Source organism: Trifolium pratense, linkage group LG6 (genome assembly GCF_020283565.1).
Source record: "Trifolium pratense cultivar HEN17-A07 linkage group LG6, ARS_RC_1.1, whole genome shotgun sequence".
Taxonomy (NCBI): Eukaryota; Viridiplantae; Streptophyta; class Magnoliopsida; order Fabales; family Fabaceae; genus Trifolium; species Trifolium pratense.
In genome coordinates, this window is record NC_060064.1 from 23,475,885 (window position 1) to 23,492,983 (window position 17,099).

General features: G+C 32.7%; 2 protein-coding genes across 2 annotated transcripts; both read left to right on the forward strand.

Moving 5' to 3' along the window:
* Positions 1-605: 605 nt before the first annotated feature.
* Positions 606-7,722, forward strand: LOC123889704 (alanine--glyoxylate aminotransferase 2 homolog 3, mitochondrial-like). The gene is made up of 9 exons (XM_045939164.1): positions 606-1,188; positions 1,352-1,582; positions 4,081-4,251; positions 5,337-5,480; positions 5,929-6,108; positions 6,515-6,740; positions 6,926-7,039; positions 7,177-7,263; positions 7,360-7,722. Exons 1-9 carry the CDS (start codon positions 943-945, stop codon positions 7,401-7,403), a joined length of 1,443 nt encoding a protein of 480 aa, XP_045795120.1. The 5' UTR covers positions 606-942; the 3' UTR covers positions 7,404-7,722.
* Positions 7,723-10,868: 3,146 nt separating this feature from the next.
* Positions 10,869-16,356, forward strand: LOC123889966 (PH, RCC1 and FYVE domains-containing protein 1-like). The gene is made up of 9 exons (XM_045939500.1): positions 10,869-11,438; positions 12,179-12,265; positions 12,447-12,536; positions 12,618-12,704; positions 12,793-12,894; positions 12,995-15,070; positions 15,178-15,315; positions 15,406-15,875; positions 15,964-16,356. The coding sequence occupies exons 1-9, from the start codon at positions 11,391-11,393 to the stop codon at positions 16,190-16,192; spliced, it is 3,327 nt and encodes a 1,108-aa protein (XP_045795456.1). The 5' UTR covers positions 10,869-11,390; the 3' UTR covers positions 16,193-16,356.
* Positions 16,357-17,099: the final 743 nt, after the last annotated feature.

Consider the following 17,099-nt stretch of genomic DNA (forward strand, 5'->3'; position numbering starts at 1 on the left):
CATTAGGCATGTCAGACTTATTCTATTTTACTTTTAGGGTTAAATATGTTTTTAGTTCCTATAAAATTAGAAGGTTTTAAGTATAGTCTTAAAAAAATTATTCACTTTTAGTCCTTATTTTCATTTTACATGGACTAAAAGTATCATTTTTTTACAAAACATTGTCAAAATAAAGACTACTTTTACAATATTATTCATTGTTTTACCGTAAAAAAAAAAGACTACTTTTACAAACTACAAATTTAACATGAACAAAACTTAAAAAACAGCAACTTAATAAAATCATGATATATAAAATACAATATTCGGCAAATAATTCTTTAAATTCATAAAAAATAATTTAATATACCGATACATTCGAATTTTTGTACAAACTTTCATTTTTATATATTTATCAATCAATATTATCTTTCAAAAAATCGTAGAAACTTCCATTTTTATACATATAAGTCAATCAATTATGGTTAAGGATGACCACAGTTCGATTTCTCGCAACTACAATTGAAAGAGAGTTTTTAATGTCAGAACTAATCCCAAATCAAATTAATCTGACAGTGAAAGCCAAAAAATCAAATAAATTGTCTTTTTTTAAAAAAATCAATATTATCTCTTCTCATTAAAACCAAAAACAATATTGTATCTTCTCTCTGTAAAAAAAAATATTGTATCTTCTCATTTTGCCATTCACGGATAAATCGGCTATTATTACCGCTGTGAATCTATAGCAGTAATTGAGAACCAATCATATCACTCCACATCATCACCCTCACCCATTCCCTATATAAACCTTCCCCGTTCTTCTCTCATTCCTTCAAATCCTGCTTGATTCTCTCTGATTTCTTTCTCATTTCTCCTTCTTCTTTCTTTATCCCTCATCGTGCGGTTTCGGGTCGGGTCCTACATTTTCGGAACCATCACCGGAATCCTCATCGACCGGAAGAAATGACAGGATCACTACTTGCAAGATTACTCCGCCGATCATCACCGCAGCAGAGCCGATTCATCTGCCAGCGAAGCATTTCTCAGTCGGCAGCGGAAAGAACAAAGGAAACCGTTTCCGTCGAACCACCAGTATTACCGGCGTTCGATTACGTTCCGCCGCCGTATTCTGGTCCTTCCGGCGATGAGATCCTTGCGAAGCGTAAAGAGTATCTTAGCCCTTCAATCATGCATTTCTACAAATCTCCGGTGAGGATCCACCACACCGAATAATAACTCTTAATAATTATAATCGTCAATAATTCACTAGTTTTGATTCTGTTATTATCTTCGTTAAAATGCAACGGTTATTAATTAATTAATTAATTAATTAATTAATTTTTTAACTTATGATATGATTACTGTGATGTAGCTGAACGTGGTGGAAGGGAAGAGGCAATATCTGTTCGATGAAAATGGGAGGAGGTATCTTGATGGATTTGGAGGGATTGCTACGGTGGGTTGTGGACACTGCCACCCTGATGTAGTCGAAGCTATTGTCGAACAAACGAAAAAGTTACAGCACTCAACGGTTCTGTATCTGAACCATGCTGTTGCTGATTTTGCAGAAGCTTTGGCTAGTAAGCTTCCCGGCGATCTTAAGGTGCGTTTCGGTTAACGTTACCGTAATCTCCAGCGTGTTATTATGTTAAATATTAATATTAATATTATTTTTGTCCATATAAAATTACAAGTTTATAAAATAAAATACTAAAATATTTCTTACAAAAAAAATTAAATATTTATTTTTTATTCATAACAAAAATTATTTTCATAAAAACTTTTTAAAATAAAATTAACTCTTATTTTATTTAATATGTCTCTTTTGGTAATTTAATTTATTTAATATATTTTTTTGGAACATTTTATTTAATTTAATATATGCATGTATATATGTCTCATTTTTTTTGACGCATATGTCTCACTTTTTTGTTTTTCGAAAATTTTTGGTAGTATAAAATTTAATTTTTACTTTTTTGGTATTGTATACTAGTACATTGTTTTTCTTTTTCTTTTGACCACTCGATATTTTTTTCCTATTCCTTCAAAAATAGATTCCTATATACCTGATGCTACCATTTCAGTAAAGAAAAAAAATATTTCTCAATTATATTATATCTATATCTATATTATTATATATAAAGAGAATACATGAGTTTTGGTATAGACTTTTCATATCTATTCTATATCTATATTACTACTTTCGTCTCTAATTATAAGACCCTGTTTGACCATTGCACATACGCCAATGCATAATTTTGATCATTAATATCTTTAATTGTCTATTACTAAAAATTATAAAAACATAATATTTTGAAAATACTCATTAAACCAAATTGAACAAGATTTAATATTTACATTTATATATTATTAAAAAATACGGTCAAAACAAGGTAAATGAATAGTACATATTTGTCAAACAAACTCTTATAATTACTCTTGTTTTTTTAGTAGCAACAAAAATATTTTATTAACAAACTCACCATAATATAAACACCTTTAGCAGCAAAAATCTTTAATTAACAAATCGATCCATAACATAAAGCATATTTAATTAACAAACTGACCATAACATAAAGTATATTTTTTTGGGACATAATTTAGACACAGGCGGGCGCGGAACGCGTCTGTCTGACCCGTTAGTATATTATAGTAATAATAATAGTAATTAATAAATGATAAACTAATGTATTGGTTATATATACCTAATAACTTTTTTAAAAAAATATACCTAATAATTAGGTTAAAATTTGTCTATATTAGTTTAGGCACCATCTTCACATGAGTTTGATGACATGGTCTCACAATTGTGTATGTGAGATTAAAATAGTGTTCATTCTATCATCTAAATTTTACATCGTCGTGGTGTATTCAAATTAAATTCTTTTCCAGTTTCGGTGTTAATGAACTAGCAATTCAAAGATTCCTTCAATTCATATGATAAAAATAGTAATTTCTCATGTGTCTAAATATTGAAATAATTGGTGAATCATATAAGAAAAATATATCACTATGCCTCAAATAAAATATGATAATTTGATGTTTCGTTGTCAAATTGAATCGTTGTCGACTTGAAAATTAATTTTATAGCTAACTTATATTGTTTTCGGCCGTTGAGATATTTTGAAGCACTTATTGCAATACAACATTCTAATTACATGAGTCAGAAATAAAAGAAAATTTGTGAACTACGTCAGGTGATAGCTCAACAAAAGAAAAAGATCGATAAAATGTTAGAAATGTGTTATATTAACATAAAATGGTTAGACAAAAATACGACATAATACTTTCTTCATTCACATCACGAATATCGAGATGTGGAACAAGTATTAAAAAAAAGTAAAAAGTATAACTTTGTTGTATTTTTGTTAAAAAATTATATTTAAATAATATTTTCCAAAATGTTAATGGGTTGATCTTAAATAGAATTCTTAAGAAATGTCCCACAAGGATACTATAGTTAGAAATATCCTATAGTAATAAATAAATAAATATGAATAAAATAACTATGTTTCAATCATGGATGATTAACTGAGTACGCCAATTACTACTGTAGTATTTTTTAATAAACTATTTTAATACTTTAATTGCCAATTTGTCAATATCATGGGATTGGAGCTCTGAGTGATATCGATGCTAACTGGTTTCGTGGCCAAAAGATAATGTCTTGTCCATGTCAAATAATTCAATTCACACGAGAAAACAAACAATTTAATTTAAAGTATGTTTTAAGTTTTACGTCCAAAAACACCCAACCAAACATATATATCTTGTATCACAAATTATTAAATATCCCAATTGATTAATGGGAGTATTCTTTAATTTTTATACACAATTATTGCATGATAAGAATCTTTAAGATTAACCAAACGTGCTTTTGGGGAGAAATTCCAATTATTGTCAATCTCAACTCCAACTAGTGTAAAAAAAAATATTAAATGAGTAACTTGGTGGTTGAGAATGTAAGATACAAGAGTTGAGAAAGATATATAATTTACTTGCATGTTTAAATAATCACATTTGAAATTATTCTACTATTAGTATTATTTATTTACAAGATATTTCTCTTGTTAATTTAGTGTGCGTGTCTATTATATGTAGGTGGTGTTTTTCACAAACTCTGGAACAGAAGCAAACGAATTGGCGATGATGATAGCAAGGTTGTACACTGGATGCCATGACATAATATCTGTTAGAAATTCTTACCATGGGAATGCAAGTGGCACCATGGGGGCCACAGCTCAAAGTATCTGGAAATTTAATGTTGTACAGGTATATATATTATCCTCTTTTTATCTCATTTAATTTGATCACAGTTTTCTTTTATAATTATTACACAACAAACCTGGTTTATAAGTGTGGCAACAACTAGATGAGGAAATTCTATGGTCTAAAAATGGTTTTATAAACCGTGGTCTATTTGCATATTTATAGAATATAGATAGAGGATTTTTTTAGTTTCTATAAATTAGATGAAAATCGAAGTAAGAATCTCATACTACTCAAACTCTTTACAACATATTTTTTATTATAATAAACCACGTGGCGTGTCCCACCTTTATATTTTCTAAGTACTTTTTGTAATTTCTACTACATAAGTTAACTAGGAATGAAATTGACTTAGGTAGTGGAGTGGACTAACACGTTTAGGCAGCTGACGCATAGTTTCACTAAACTTTATATGTGATATGTGATGGCAACACCAACGGAGTTTGGTATCGCTGGGCACATTTCTATCAACTATGAAAGTGACCAGCTTATTATCGTTTCTATTTAAAAAATGGACATATCTATGGAAACTAAGTAGGTTCGGATAAGTTCTAAAGTGCTATGACAATGATTTCTTATGATAATGAATGTGTAGACCCCACTTAAGCAAATAATATTACAATTATGTGCTGTGGTGTGTCTTATTCATTTTCAATTGGGAGTACAAGATATATTCCAAGATATACTAATACTACTTAGCCCAAAATTTTAGTATTTTTTCTAATTAAGGTAGTGTATTTTACTTGTTGCCAATTTACATAAATCCAAATTTGTAAATTACTCTCTCCAATCCTTATTATAAGAAAAATAATACTTTTTAAATATATTTAGTTTCTATTATAAGCTAAATACACCAAATATTTTAAGAATTTAAAAAATAAATTTTTCGTATAGTAAAGACCCGAGGGAGTTTCTCCAACAAAAAAAATTGTGTATTATTCTTTGCTTGTTTTCTTTTTGTTCCCTTCCATTTGAATCCCAATTGTTTTAAACGAGTGTTAATTAAGTTTAAAATGTAAAATAGTTTTTGTCTTTTTGATACTTTGCTTAATTAACGGTTATATTTTTCTGTTTTGGGTGCCATCAAGAGTGGTGTTCATCATGCAGTAAATCCAGACCCTTACAGAGGCCTTTTTGGCTCCGATGGACCGAAGTACGCAAAAGATGTTCAAGACATCATTAACTTTGGAACTTCCGGAAATGTTGCTGCATTCATATCTGAAGCTATACAGGTACCTTATAAACCATATCAAATCTATGGTGAACTTAATTATTTTTAGATATAAACCATGTGCATCATTATACATTAGATGATGGTTTTCAATTGTGCTACGCTGTGAGCTTTTATATTGCGAGAAATTGCAGCTAATGCCGTTGATATCGCGGTTGTAATACTGGAGACCACAAAATCCGTTATATTTCGGAAGCAATTGTGGTTGTGTACTGCAATTTGAAGTCATGCATTAGATAGCGATAGACCACTTTTTGTGTTATTTATTAAGTTAAACTTATCGCTCAGTGTGTAACTTTTAAGAAATTGTGTAAAACTAATAATACTAAAATAGTGTAAACTGATGTATCATGTGTAATTTCCTATGCAACATGAATCGGCGATATGGTATCATAAGCTTTTTTGTAAGCAAACACATTTTTTGACGATGCTCTTGTTGTTTATGATAGGGAGTTGGGGGCATTGTTGAATTGGCGCCTGGTTACTTATCTGCTGCCTATGATAGTGTTAGAAAAGCTGGAGGTCTTTGTATTGCTGACGAGGTTCAGTCTGGGTTTGCACGCACTGGTAGCAATTTCTGGGGATTTGAAGCCCATGGTGTTCAACCTGACATAGTAACAATGGCAAAGGTAACTAATTCTTCTCTCCTTGTCAGGGTAGAAAGAATCCATCTTCACTTAATTTAGCAAACAGAAAAGTCTAACCGTCTGCGTCAAAAAACATAGAATATTTGCCTTCTCTGGTAATGAAAGTGATGCATAGACTGGTAATGAAAGTGATGCATAGACTATAGTTATAATTGATACATTATATCCAAGATTTTTTTTCGTAAAAAAAATATGCAATTACGATTTGATCTGCGACATCAATGAGTTTGATATCTCTACAACAGAAATGAAACCACAATTGTGATGTATTTGACAGAGATTCTCTAAAATATCAAGAACTGCGATGCCATCGTGATTCGTGACAGTGACTTGTCAAGTATGTCTGCTTATTGTTGTTGGCTTGTTTTCTTAATTTTGCTTTTGGCAGGGTATTGGAAATGGCATTCCTCTTGGTGCTGTTGTAACTACTCCTGAGATTGCAAAGGTCCTAACTCGCCGAAGTTACTTTAATACCTTTGGTGGAAATCCTGTCTGCACAGCCGCAGGATTGGCTGTTTTAAAAGTAATAGAGAAGGAAAAGCTTCAAGAAAATGCATTTGTAGTGGGGTCCCATTTAAAAGAGAGGCTTAAAGCGCTCAAGGACAAATATGAAGGTAAAGTTTCGTCCCTTATACTTTCTTATCTAAGATTAATGCACATGCATTCATGAATTCATTCTAGAGAGAGTTACATGATGCAGAAGAAAGGACTATAGCTGAGATGCATTATGGTTACAAAAGAACAAAAATTTGTTTTTCTTTCAATGTCTCTAATTATACTTTCTTGTTTTCTTTGATAGTAATTGGTGATGTAAGAGGACAAGGTTTCATGCTTGGAGTTGAACTTGTCACTGACCGTGAACTTAAAACACCAGCAAAAGAGGAAACACTGCATGTGATGGACCAAATGAAAGGTAAAGTCTCAATCCTTATAGGCTAAGTTGTTCTGCATTTCCTCTAGTCAATTCCCTACATTCTTAAACAGTCTAGTATCTCGGATTTTGAGCTGAGTTATATAAACCGATGATATGCTCTTCTGCTGTTTCCACAGACTTAGGAGTGCTGATTGGAAAAGGTGGCTATTATGGAAATGTATTCAGAATTACACCTCCATTATGTTTCACCAAAGAAGATGCAGGTTAGTCTCTAATTTTCTCTCTCTTTAACATTGCATAAAAAAATAGTACTATTCTTAGTCCTTATTACTTACATCTTGTCTATGTTTTGTTTGCAGATTTCCTAGTGGATGCCATGGACTACACATTATCTAGAATGTGAACTGTGAAGCTTAAATAAGATGCAAGTGTAAATAAATGTCAACCGTACTTTATGATGTTAACTTAAACTCTATTAGATTATTCCATCTCGACTCTAGCAAGTAAAATTTATAAATTTTACCTGCAGGTTTTAGACCTATTTATAGTTGCCAACTGCCATCGTAGAAAACGAATGAGCCAACAACTCGTTGTCTCTTGGTTATCTTTCTTATCCCATTTTTGTTTTTTATTCGCTGCTCCTTTAATTTCATGGAAAACGAATGAGCCAACAACTTGTTGTCTCTTGGTTATCTTATCTCATCCCATTTTTGTTTGCTGCACCTTTACTTTTCATGCATATGCCAATCCTGATATTTCTTCCTGTTTTTTCCCTATGTTTTATACCTCTGATTTTACGGTATAGTTGACTCTACACTATTGAATGCTGAAACTAAAATTTGATTTTGAGCAATTGGAAGCTTAATTATGGACTTCTAGCAATTAGTAAGATTTAAAAGAAAATACATTAAGGCTATCTCTGGTTCTGTAAAAGATTAGGTGAGTTGAGTCTTAGGGGCTTGCCAGGTTCAGGGCATACCTCGTGGCTTAAAGAGCGCTTACATAGTTACTTACGGATCACCTACCAAAGAGGTAATCATCCTGGTAGCGGGAATTGAACCCATATCTCTATTTTAAGTGAGTTATGCATGTCAAGCTAGTTTATATTTCTTCTCATTGTTGTCAAGAAAATTCATTTGTCCAAGGATTTGGACAAAATTCCAAAATCTATTATTTGAGGAAGAATCAGATGCAGGCATGATTCAAGTCTGTAATATGACGGTTTAAGAACCAAATATTAGCTATTTTATATGGATATGGATTAGGATAATGAAGGGATATTAGAAAGCCTTACTTAGGATAACATCTCCATCTGTATGTTAGTGAAATATTCTCACCAGCAACATTCCACTACACAGGGATGTTTCCTGTGTAGCACCAACACTTAATAGGTTAAGGACATGTCGAGTGTAAACTATGTGTCACTAGTATGACACTGACACATGTATTTACATTCAATCACATATATTATTACAGATACGTGTCAATATCATGTCCAATATCCATAATATTTGTATCAATGATGTATCCAGTGTCCAACAATGTTCAATTTTGGGGTTTTAGTTACTAAAGAGTTCTGATGTTAGGAATCCTTGGTGGCCAGTATATTGAATCCTATTAGGAACTGGAAATTTTCTAAAATACTGTAAATTAGGATTGATTGATGTATAATTTGGTAAACAAATGTAATACAAACTTGTCACTCTGCTGTTTTCTGATGAACATATTCTTCTTTTTTCCACAACAAAACTCTTATTTTAGTTTTTCTTATTAGTTATTACAGAGTCATCTTAAACTATAAATAGGGATGTTAGTATTACACGTTGCTCCCATGCTCAAGTTCTCTTCTCAGCCTTTGAAAAGTCTCAGTTTTCAATGGTTTTGTCATAACATCAGCCACTAGGTTTTCTGAACTGCCGTGGATCAAATCAAGTACTCCTTCTTTAACCAAGTTTCTCAAATATGGAATACCGGATTTTTGGACAGTTTTACAGTAGAACTATTACCAAAAAATATCACAGAATTATGAGTCTGCTCAATTTTGTCCAGTATTTCCTTCAACCAAACTACTTGACGAGCACAATATGCAGCAGCTATAAATTCTGCCTCGGTGGTTGAGAGGGTGACCACTGGTTGCTTCTTTGAGGACCAACAGACAGCACCTGAACCAAGTAAAAACACATACCCTGAAGTGTTTTTCCTATGATCAATATCACCAGCAGAGTCACTGTTAGTATAAGCAATAAATTCTCCTTTTCCACTGTTGGTGTACTGAATTCCAAGTTCAGTAGTTCCTTGCAAATACCTGAGAATTCTTTTAGCCGCTTGTAAATGCAATTCAATTGGTTTGTCCATGTATCTACTGATCAAGTCGTGTGGCTGTTAAATACATCAAACAACTAACAATTTGCTTGAAGTTTGTTTCATTTAATTTCTTTCCACTTTCATCTCTTGATAACTTTGAACCTGGAATAATAGGACATAGAACAGGCTTACAGTTACTCATTTCAAATATGTCTAGAATTCTCCTCTGCATATCTAGCTTGACTTATGCAAATTCCAGCTTCATTCCGCTTCACTTCAACACATAGAAAGCGATTCATCTTGCACATATATATTGTTATATGGAGAATACTCGCATTCGTATTCTTATTTTCTTGTTCTCTTTCTCATATATTATTCTCAACACTAATGAAATCATATAAGTATGATGGTTTTCCTATTATTCTCCCTCCAGCTTGAATATTTGTTTCTTCATCAGATTCTTCTAAAACATCCTCATTTTCAATGTCTGCTGCATCTTCTGTATCATCATTTAAAATGCAATCTTGTAACCTGAGTCGTTCCATCATCGGTCAAACACTTTGACTCTTTAACCAAAGTGAATCCAATGGTTTATTTAGTTGCTGCTCTATAGACGGTTAACTAATGTGCTGAAAACCTAGGTAGCAAAGCAAAGAGAGTAGTTTATTCTCAGACTCTGCTTCAAGCAATCCTTCATAATATTAATTTGATCTTTCTATGAAATATTATATGAATAATATGCTACTATAATTTATATCTATGGATGACTAATGCTTTATGCCTATATATTTGGGTTTAGAATCCTTCATAGCTATAGCTATCAATTTACATTTGTGTACTAAGAATAAGATATAACAGAGAAGTAGATACTTTCCTTAATATTTTGCTTGCCATCAATCAATGTTTCACAGAAAATCACTTATTTTAGAGTTCTTTTCTCTAAGAAAACTAAAGATTTTCAGACAAGAAACATAAAGCTAAATACACAATTTTACATCATTTTATATAAAAACTGCTTTCAAACATTAGAAAAGCAATATATGTCCTTTTTCTAGAAGCCTTTTTCATGCTCATGTAGTAGCATATTTTTCACAAAGATAGTGTTGTAAAATGCAAATACAAATGGCAAAGAAGTAAAATGGTGAATATTGAGAGCAAAGTATTAAATTGTATTGTAGTCTTGATTTCATTTGCATACTATGGAATTTAATCTTAAGAAATTTAATGAATTTAATGCACCATAATATAATATAATTAATCTTAAAAAATATATAGAATTTAATGCACCATAATATATAATATAATATGTAACAATAATATAACAAATCACAAACAATAATTTGGTCAAGGTATTAATGGATTGGTTTAAATCTTCTTCATTTTTGTTAGTGGAAACTTCATATATTTTATGGAGTGATGATGAAGATTTGTTATAAAAAAAAATATATATGTATGTGTGTGGAAATTTCATATATAATAATTCAATGGTTTACACTGAGTTATTCAATTTATCAAAATGTAAATGTGTGTGTAAACATGAGAGTGACATCTATAATGTATTTTTTATGGAGAGACATGAAGCCATGTGGCAGAAGTCGTTTAGTTAGTTGATAGACAAAGACACAAAAAACCACACTTTCTTCATTTTCAGTTTTGACCATTTACTTTCCACTCATTTCGCCTCTTCTCTCTCTTTCATTCATCTGCAATTCCTATCATTCTTTCTTTGGTCAAAATCCATTTTTTTCCAGATTATTGTAACACTTTATGCTAATTTCACAACCCCTTTTGACAAATTTTAATTTTTTGCACATTTTTTCACATTGATGTAAAATTTTGTCACATTTGATTCACTAGATGCATAAGGGCTAGTCCTAGTTGTTTGAAATATTTGAAGATTTGTTGCCATACATTGTCCACTTTCTGTTTATATATTATTTTATTTTTTTGTAATGTTCAATTTTTCATATTGGAGATTTTGATGAGAGGTCAAGATAGAAAAAATACCTATCTATGGAGATTTTGATACATTTGATGTTGCTTGAGCTTTGTTGTTGGTGGTTTCATTACAATCTTTTCAGATGGAATGGCAGATCCTGCTAGTAATGGAGGTCTTGAGAGAGATATTGAACAAGTACTTTCTCCTAATTTTTTCTCTAATAAATTGTGTTACTCAAATGACAAAATTTTTTCACCTTGCATGTGGATGATGATAGTGTAAATTAAGATATGGTAAATGAGTTAAAGTATGTTCATAACAAAGACAAACCAAAATTTTAGGGTCATTGTCTTTATACATTTTTTTGTTTGTTTTCACGACTAGTATCCGGACCGCCTAATCTGGTTCGGGGTCAGTTATGACATAAAGTAGTTCTAGCCCCCTCCAGATCACATTTGCGAGGGATCGAATCGTGATCTTTTGTACTAAGTCTAGCGTCAATCACCACTGGACCAATTGTTATTGTCTTTATACATTAATCACATTTAAATGTTATTATATGCATTGGCACTTAATCATGTGGTGCCAATTCATGTGGTGCCAATTTGGGTGGGCTAATTTAGTTTCTTAAAAAAAATTATTTGATGATAAGGATGAAAATGGGAAGATAAAAATGTCATCTTTTAAGCCATTGCATGCAGTGTACAAAATCATAGTCATGAGAAAAAAATAGTTGAATAATTAAGAGTGGTGAATGAAGATGAAAGTGATAACTGTGAAAATAATTTTAGAAATTTCACATAATTTTTTTATGTTATATTTTAGAGAAATGAATGGATTATATATGTGACTTCGATCTGATACCTCTCGGTTCGCTTAGTTAGATGTTTTACCAACTAACTAGAATTTGATGTATGTTTCAACTCTTTTTGAAGGCACTCATTATTTTGAAGAAAGGATCTCAGTTAATAAAGTACAGCCGAAAAGCGAAGCCGAAAGTTTGCCCTTTCAGACTCTCCTTGGTGAGGTTTTACTTATGACTTATGAATTGAATTTATCTCCACAGTTCTAGCTTAAGACTTTGGATTATTCGAGATCCATTGTGAGTTCTAAATCTAGCACAAAAAATTTAGTGCCTCTGTTAAACATATGTATGATGAATTTACTATCTCTAACTAATTTCATATTTAGTGACATTAACAGGATGAAACAACACTGATTTGGATTTCTCATAAAAGGGAAAGGACTCTAAAACTATCTTTGGTTTCGCGCATTATTCCTGGACAAAGAAGTGTAAGTTGAATGAATACTAATTGGTCATTGTTTTCGATCTCTTGAAGGTTTCTCATGTTTTTTATGACGATTCATTTGTAGATTGTCTTTAGAAGATATTTGCAGCCAGAAAAGGATTATCTTTCATTTTCACTTGTTTATAATAACGGAGAACGGACACTTGATTTGGTTAGAAAACATATTGGTAGTGTATTTTCAAATTTCTCCATTTGATAAACATTTTGAATATGGCGATTCTTTTTCCTCTTAATAATAGATATGCAAGGACAAAGCTGAGGCAGAGGTGTGGTTTGCAGGGCTTAAGGCATTAATTTCCACTGGAAGGAATAATAAGCTAACTGAAAGTGAATTATCATATGTGAGTTTTAACAATAATCCATCTAATTATTATTTTCATTTGGTGGATTTTTTTTTTTTTTTTGCATGTAACTAAGATACTTTTTGAATTTTGGTTTTAGGATGGTGGTGATTTTATTTCAAATAGTCGCCCTTTCGGTGCAGCATTAGAGTTTACTACAAGCATTAATTCTCGTGGTAGGCTGTCGACTGATTCAAATCCTCGTGAGTTTTCATTGTATCGGACAAACTCAGATGTGGGGTTAGATCGTACAATTATGCAAGGAAGGACAAGTATTGGAGATGGTTTTCGGGTTAGTGTGTCTAGTACACCTAGCTGTTCAAGTGTAGGATCAGGACCTGATGACATAGAGTCATTAGGAGATGTTTATATATGGGGAGAAGTTTGGGCCGATGTAGTTTCGCCTGATGGAACTGGCAATCAATTCCCTTCCACGACAGATGTATTGGTTCCTAAGCCTTTAGAGTCGAGTGTTGTTCTTGATGTTCAACAGATTGCGTCCGGTGTGCGTCACATGGCTTTAGTTACCAGGCAAGGAGAAGTTTTCACTTGGGGAGAGGAATCTGGTGGAAGACTTGGTCATGGAATCGATAAAGATTTCGGGCGCCCTCAACTTGTTGAGTTTCTAGCTGTTACTAATGTCGAGATTGTTGCATGTGGAGAGAATCATACATGTGCTGTATCAATTTCGGACGATCTATTCTCATGGGGTGATGGTAAATATAATGTTGGACTTCTCGGACATGGCACCGATGTTAGCCATTGGATACCAAAGAGAATTAGCGGTCCTTTGGAAGGACTTCAAGTTATATCTATTGCATGTGGTACATGGCATTCAGCATTGGCAACTTCTAACGGAAAACTTTTCACTTTCGGTGATGGAACATTTGGTGTATTGGGTCATGGAAATAGAGAGAGTGTTTCATATCCAAAAGAGGTTCAGTTGTTAAGTGGATTGAAGACTATTAAGGTTGCATGTGGAGTATGGCATACCGCAGCTATTGTAGAGGTTACTTTTCAATCAGGTTCAAATGTTTCATCTCGAAAGCTCTTCACTTGGGGAGACGGAGACAAATATCGTTTAGGACATGGAAACAAGGAAACATACCTTCAACCTACTTGTGTCTCAACACTCATTGAATATAATTTCCACCAGATTGCATGTGGACACACTATGACTATTGCTCTCACTACTTCTGGACATTTATTTACTATGGGAGGCACTGAACATGGTCAACTAGGAAATTCTTCGTCCGATGGAAAAATACCTATACTAGTACAAGACACATTGGTGGGTGAATTTGTTGAGGAAATATCATGTGGAGCTCATCATGTTGCTGCTTTGACTTCAAGGAGTGAATTATTTACTTGGGGTAAAGGTGCAAATGGAAGATTGGGACATGGAGATATAGATAATAGAAAATCACCTACATTGGTTGAAGCCTTGAAAGAAAGGCATGTCAAAAACATTTCTTGCGGCTCAAGTTTCACGTCTTGCATATGCATTCATAAGTGGGTATCTGGAGTTGACCAATCCGCTTGCACCGGTTGTAGACAACCGTTTGGTTTTACTAGGAAAAGGCATAATTGTTATAATTGCGGATTAGTACATTGTCATGGTTGTAGTTCAAGAAAAGTTATGAAAGCTGCATTGGCTCCAACACCAGGAAAGCCTCACCGTGTATGTGATTCTTGCTACGCTAAGCTTAAAGCTGTTGAGGCAAACGCGGCTGCGAATCTTAACAGAAAAATTACTACTACACAACCTCGCAGTTCTATCGATGGAAGGGAAAGATTTGGCCAAGGTGAAATAATTAGGTCCACAAAAATTCTTTTTCCGCCTTTCTCAAGCTCAGAACCACTAAAATATCTTGAGATGAGGACTAATATGCTCGGAAATCCTTCCATGCTATCACCTTCTCAAATTCCATCACTCACACAAATGAAAGACATGTCATTTCCAAGTTCAACAACTCCCATTCAAAATGGTATGAGGCTTAATATAGCTCCATCTCCACCAGCAACTCCACCTCTTAGTTCAAGATCAGTATCCCCGTATGCGAGAAGGCCAAGTCCGCCACGTTCTTCCAATCCGGGATTTTCAAGAAGTCTTATCGATAGCTTGAAGAAGACAAATGAGCTTTTGAACCAAGAAGTCTCAAAATTGCAGAACCAAGTAGATCCATTTACTACACTTTTGCTTCTTTTTTTTTTGTTTTTGTGTAAATTCCCTTAAAAAAAACTCATCATTGATAAGTTTATGAAAAAATTGTTTTTATTTAGAATCGAAGTTTGAAGCAAAAAAGTATCATGGAAATTCAAAAGCTACAGAAAAACATTAAGGATATCACCTCATTGGCTGAAGAAGAATCTTCTAAACATAAAGCAGCCAAAGAAAATCTCGAGTCCATCATAGTTCAGGTACCATTATATTTTTCTTAAATATTTCATTGTTTTACTTATTGAACAATGATAATGATAAATAGGTAACTTGCTTATGAATTTATCCAGATCAAGGAAATGGCTGAGCAATTTCCACCAGAAGTTTTAGAGAGTGAAAAATTTAAAAACATGCTTATTCAAGCTGAAAATTTTCTAAATGGAAATTCAAAATCGGAAACAGAAGAAACATCTTCTGTCGTACCATCAAATTTGGACTCTGAGCAACAAAGTGAACCTGTTTCAAACAATGGTTCACATAAACAGAAAGAACGAATAGAAGAAAATAATGAAGCTGCAGAAGTTAATCCATCTCAGGATGCTGGAAATGTCTTTCAAGAAAGCAATGGAGCATCTTCGTCTAATACTGAATCAACAACGGCACCATCACAAAGCTCTGAAAATAATTCAAAATCATTGAACCCTTCAAGATCAATGAACGAAGGAGAAAATCAAATCATTGAACAATTCGAACCAGGCGTTTATGTGACACTAATAGTAAAGCCTAATGGTAACAAAATTTTCAAACGTGTTAGATTCAGGTACTACTACTGTTACTTGTTCATCCAACAAATTCTATATTTTCAATTTCTTTGTTTGATGTTTTCATAATGTATATTTTTAATGCAGTAAAAGAAGGTTTCATGAACATCAAGCAGAAGAATGGTGGAATACAAACAAAGATAGGGTGCTTCGGAGATATAGTCCGCAAGCAAAAAATCTTCAAGGTGTAGCGGCGTCATCTAGTAGTACTCCTCCACCACCTGCTGGAGAAAACATTAATCCTGAAGGTGTGGCGTCATCTAGTAGTACTCCTCCACCACCTACTGAAGAAAACATTGAGGCAACACCTTCTTAAACTTAAATCTTAGTCTTCATAGGCATCATGTTCATGTTAGTTAATTTGATGAAATGATAAGGTATATAAGCATTGTTTAACTTACAAAGTGTAGTAAAAGTTTGTAAATTCATTTATTCTTGTAAATCAATCATTTCATTGTTCCACTCTTTTTTTAGGGTAAATGACTTTTTACCGATGCAAAGTTAGGGAAATTTCATTTACCCCTGCGCAATTTTTTTTTTGTTTACCCTGCAATGCGAAGATTCTCTCATTTTGCCCCTTAGGTGGACAACAAAGCATCTGACTGTGCACATTCGATGACGTGGCATGCACACATGGAAATACATTTAATTTATATTTATTTTTTAAAATTTCACGTCGGTTAATAATTTTTTATTTTTTTTCAAAAAATAATAATTTTTCTTTCAAAGGACAAATTTGATTGTGTTATTCATCCTCCTATTTTTACCCCTCCAATGAAATTTAATTTGGATAAATGTAATGTTGCATCATATTTTCCGGATGATCCGCCGGAATCAACCGACCTCCTATCATTTTCTCACAACGGCTCAAATTTTGCGTTAAACTTTAAAAAGAAATTTACTGAATATGATGTGAAAATCAGATTTAAAAGTTTATGATTTTCTTGAACACCACATTTTCTTCTGGACTTCTGAATCATAATTGCTAAGATTAAAAGTTGGAGTACAAATAATGTTGCTGAGAAACATTGATCAATCTTTAGGATTACGCAATGGTACACAGTTGATAATTACGTACAAAAATGGGAACATATGTCGTTGAAGGTAGAGTGATATCCGACAACAATATTGGTGAAAATGTTTTTATTCCCGGGTTATCATTGACTCATTCAGACAAAAGAATCTCTTTTAAATTTCAACGTAGACAGTTTTCATTAGTTGTT

Coding starts and splice junctions, on each gene's coding strand:
- LOC123889704 (XM_045939164.1), top strand. CDS start 943: ATGACAGGATCACTACTTGCAAGATTACTCCGCCGATCATCACCGCAG. Junction 1,189..1,351: donor TGCATTTCTACAAATCTCCG/GTGAGGATCCAC, acceptor ACTGTGATGTAG/CTGAACGTGGTGGAAGGGAA. Junction 7,264..7,359: donor TTTCACCAAAGAAGATGCAG/GTTAGTCTCTAA, acceptor TTTTGTTTGCAG/ATTTCCTAGTGGATGCCATG.
- LOC123889966 (XM_045939500.1), top strand. CDS start 11,391: ATGGCAGATCCTGCTAGTAATGGAGGTCTTGAGAGAGATATTGAACAA. Junction 11,439..12,178: donor TTGAGAGAGATATTGAACAA/GTACTTTCTCCT, acceptor CTCTTTTTGAAG/GCACTCATTATTTTGAAGAA. Junction 12,705..12,792: donor GAGAACGGACACTTGATTTG/GTTAGAAAACAT, acceptor TCTTAATAATAG/ATATGCAAGGACAAAGCTGA.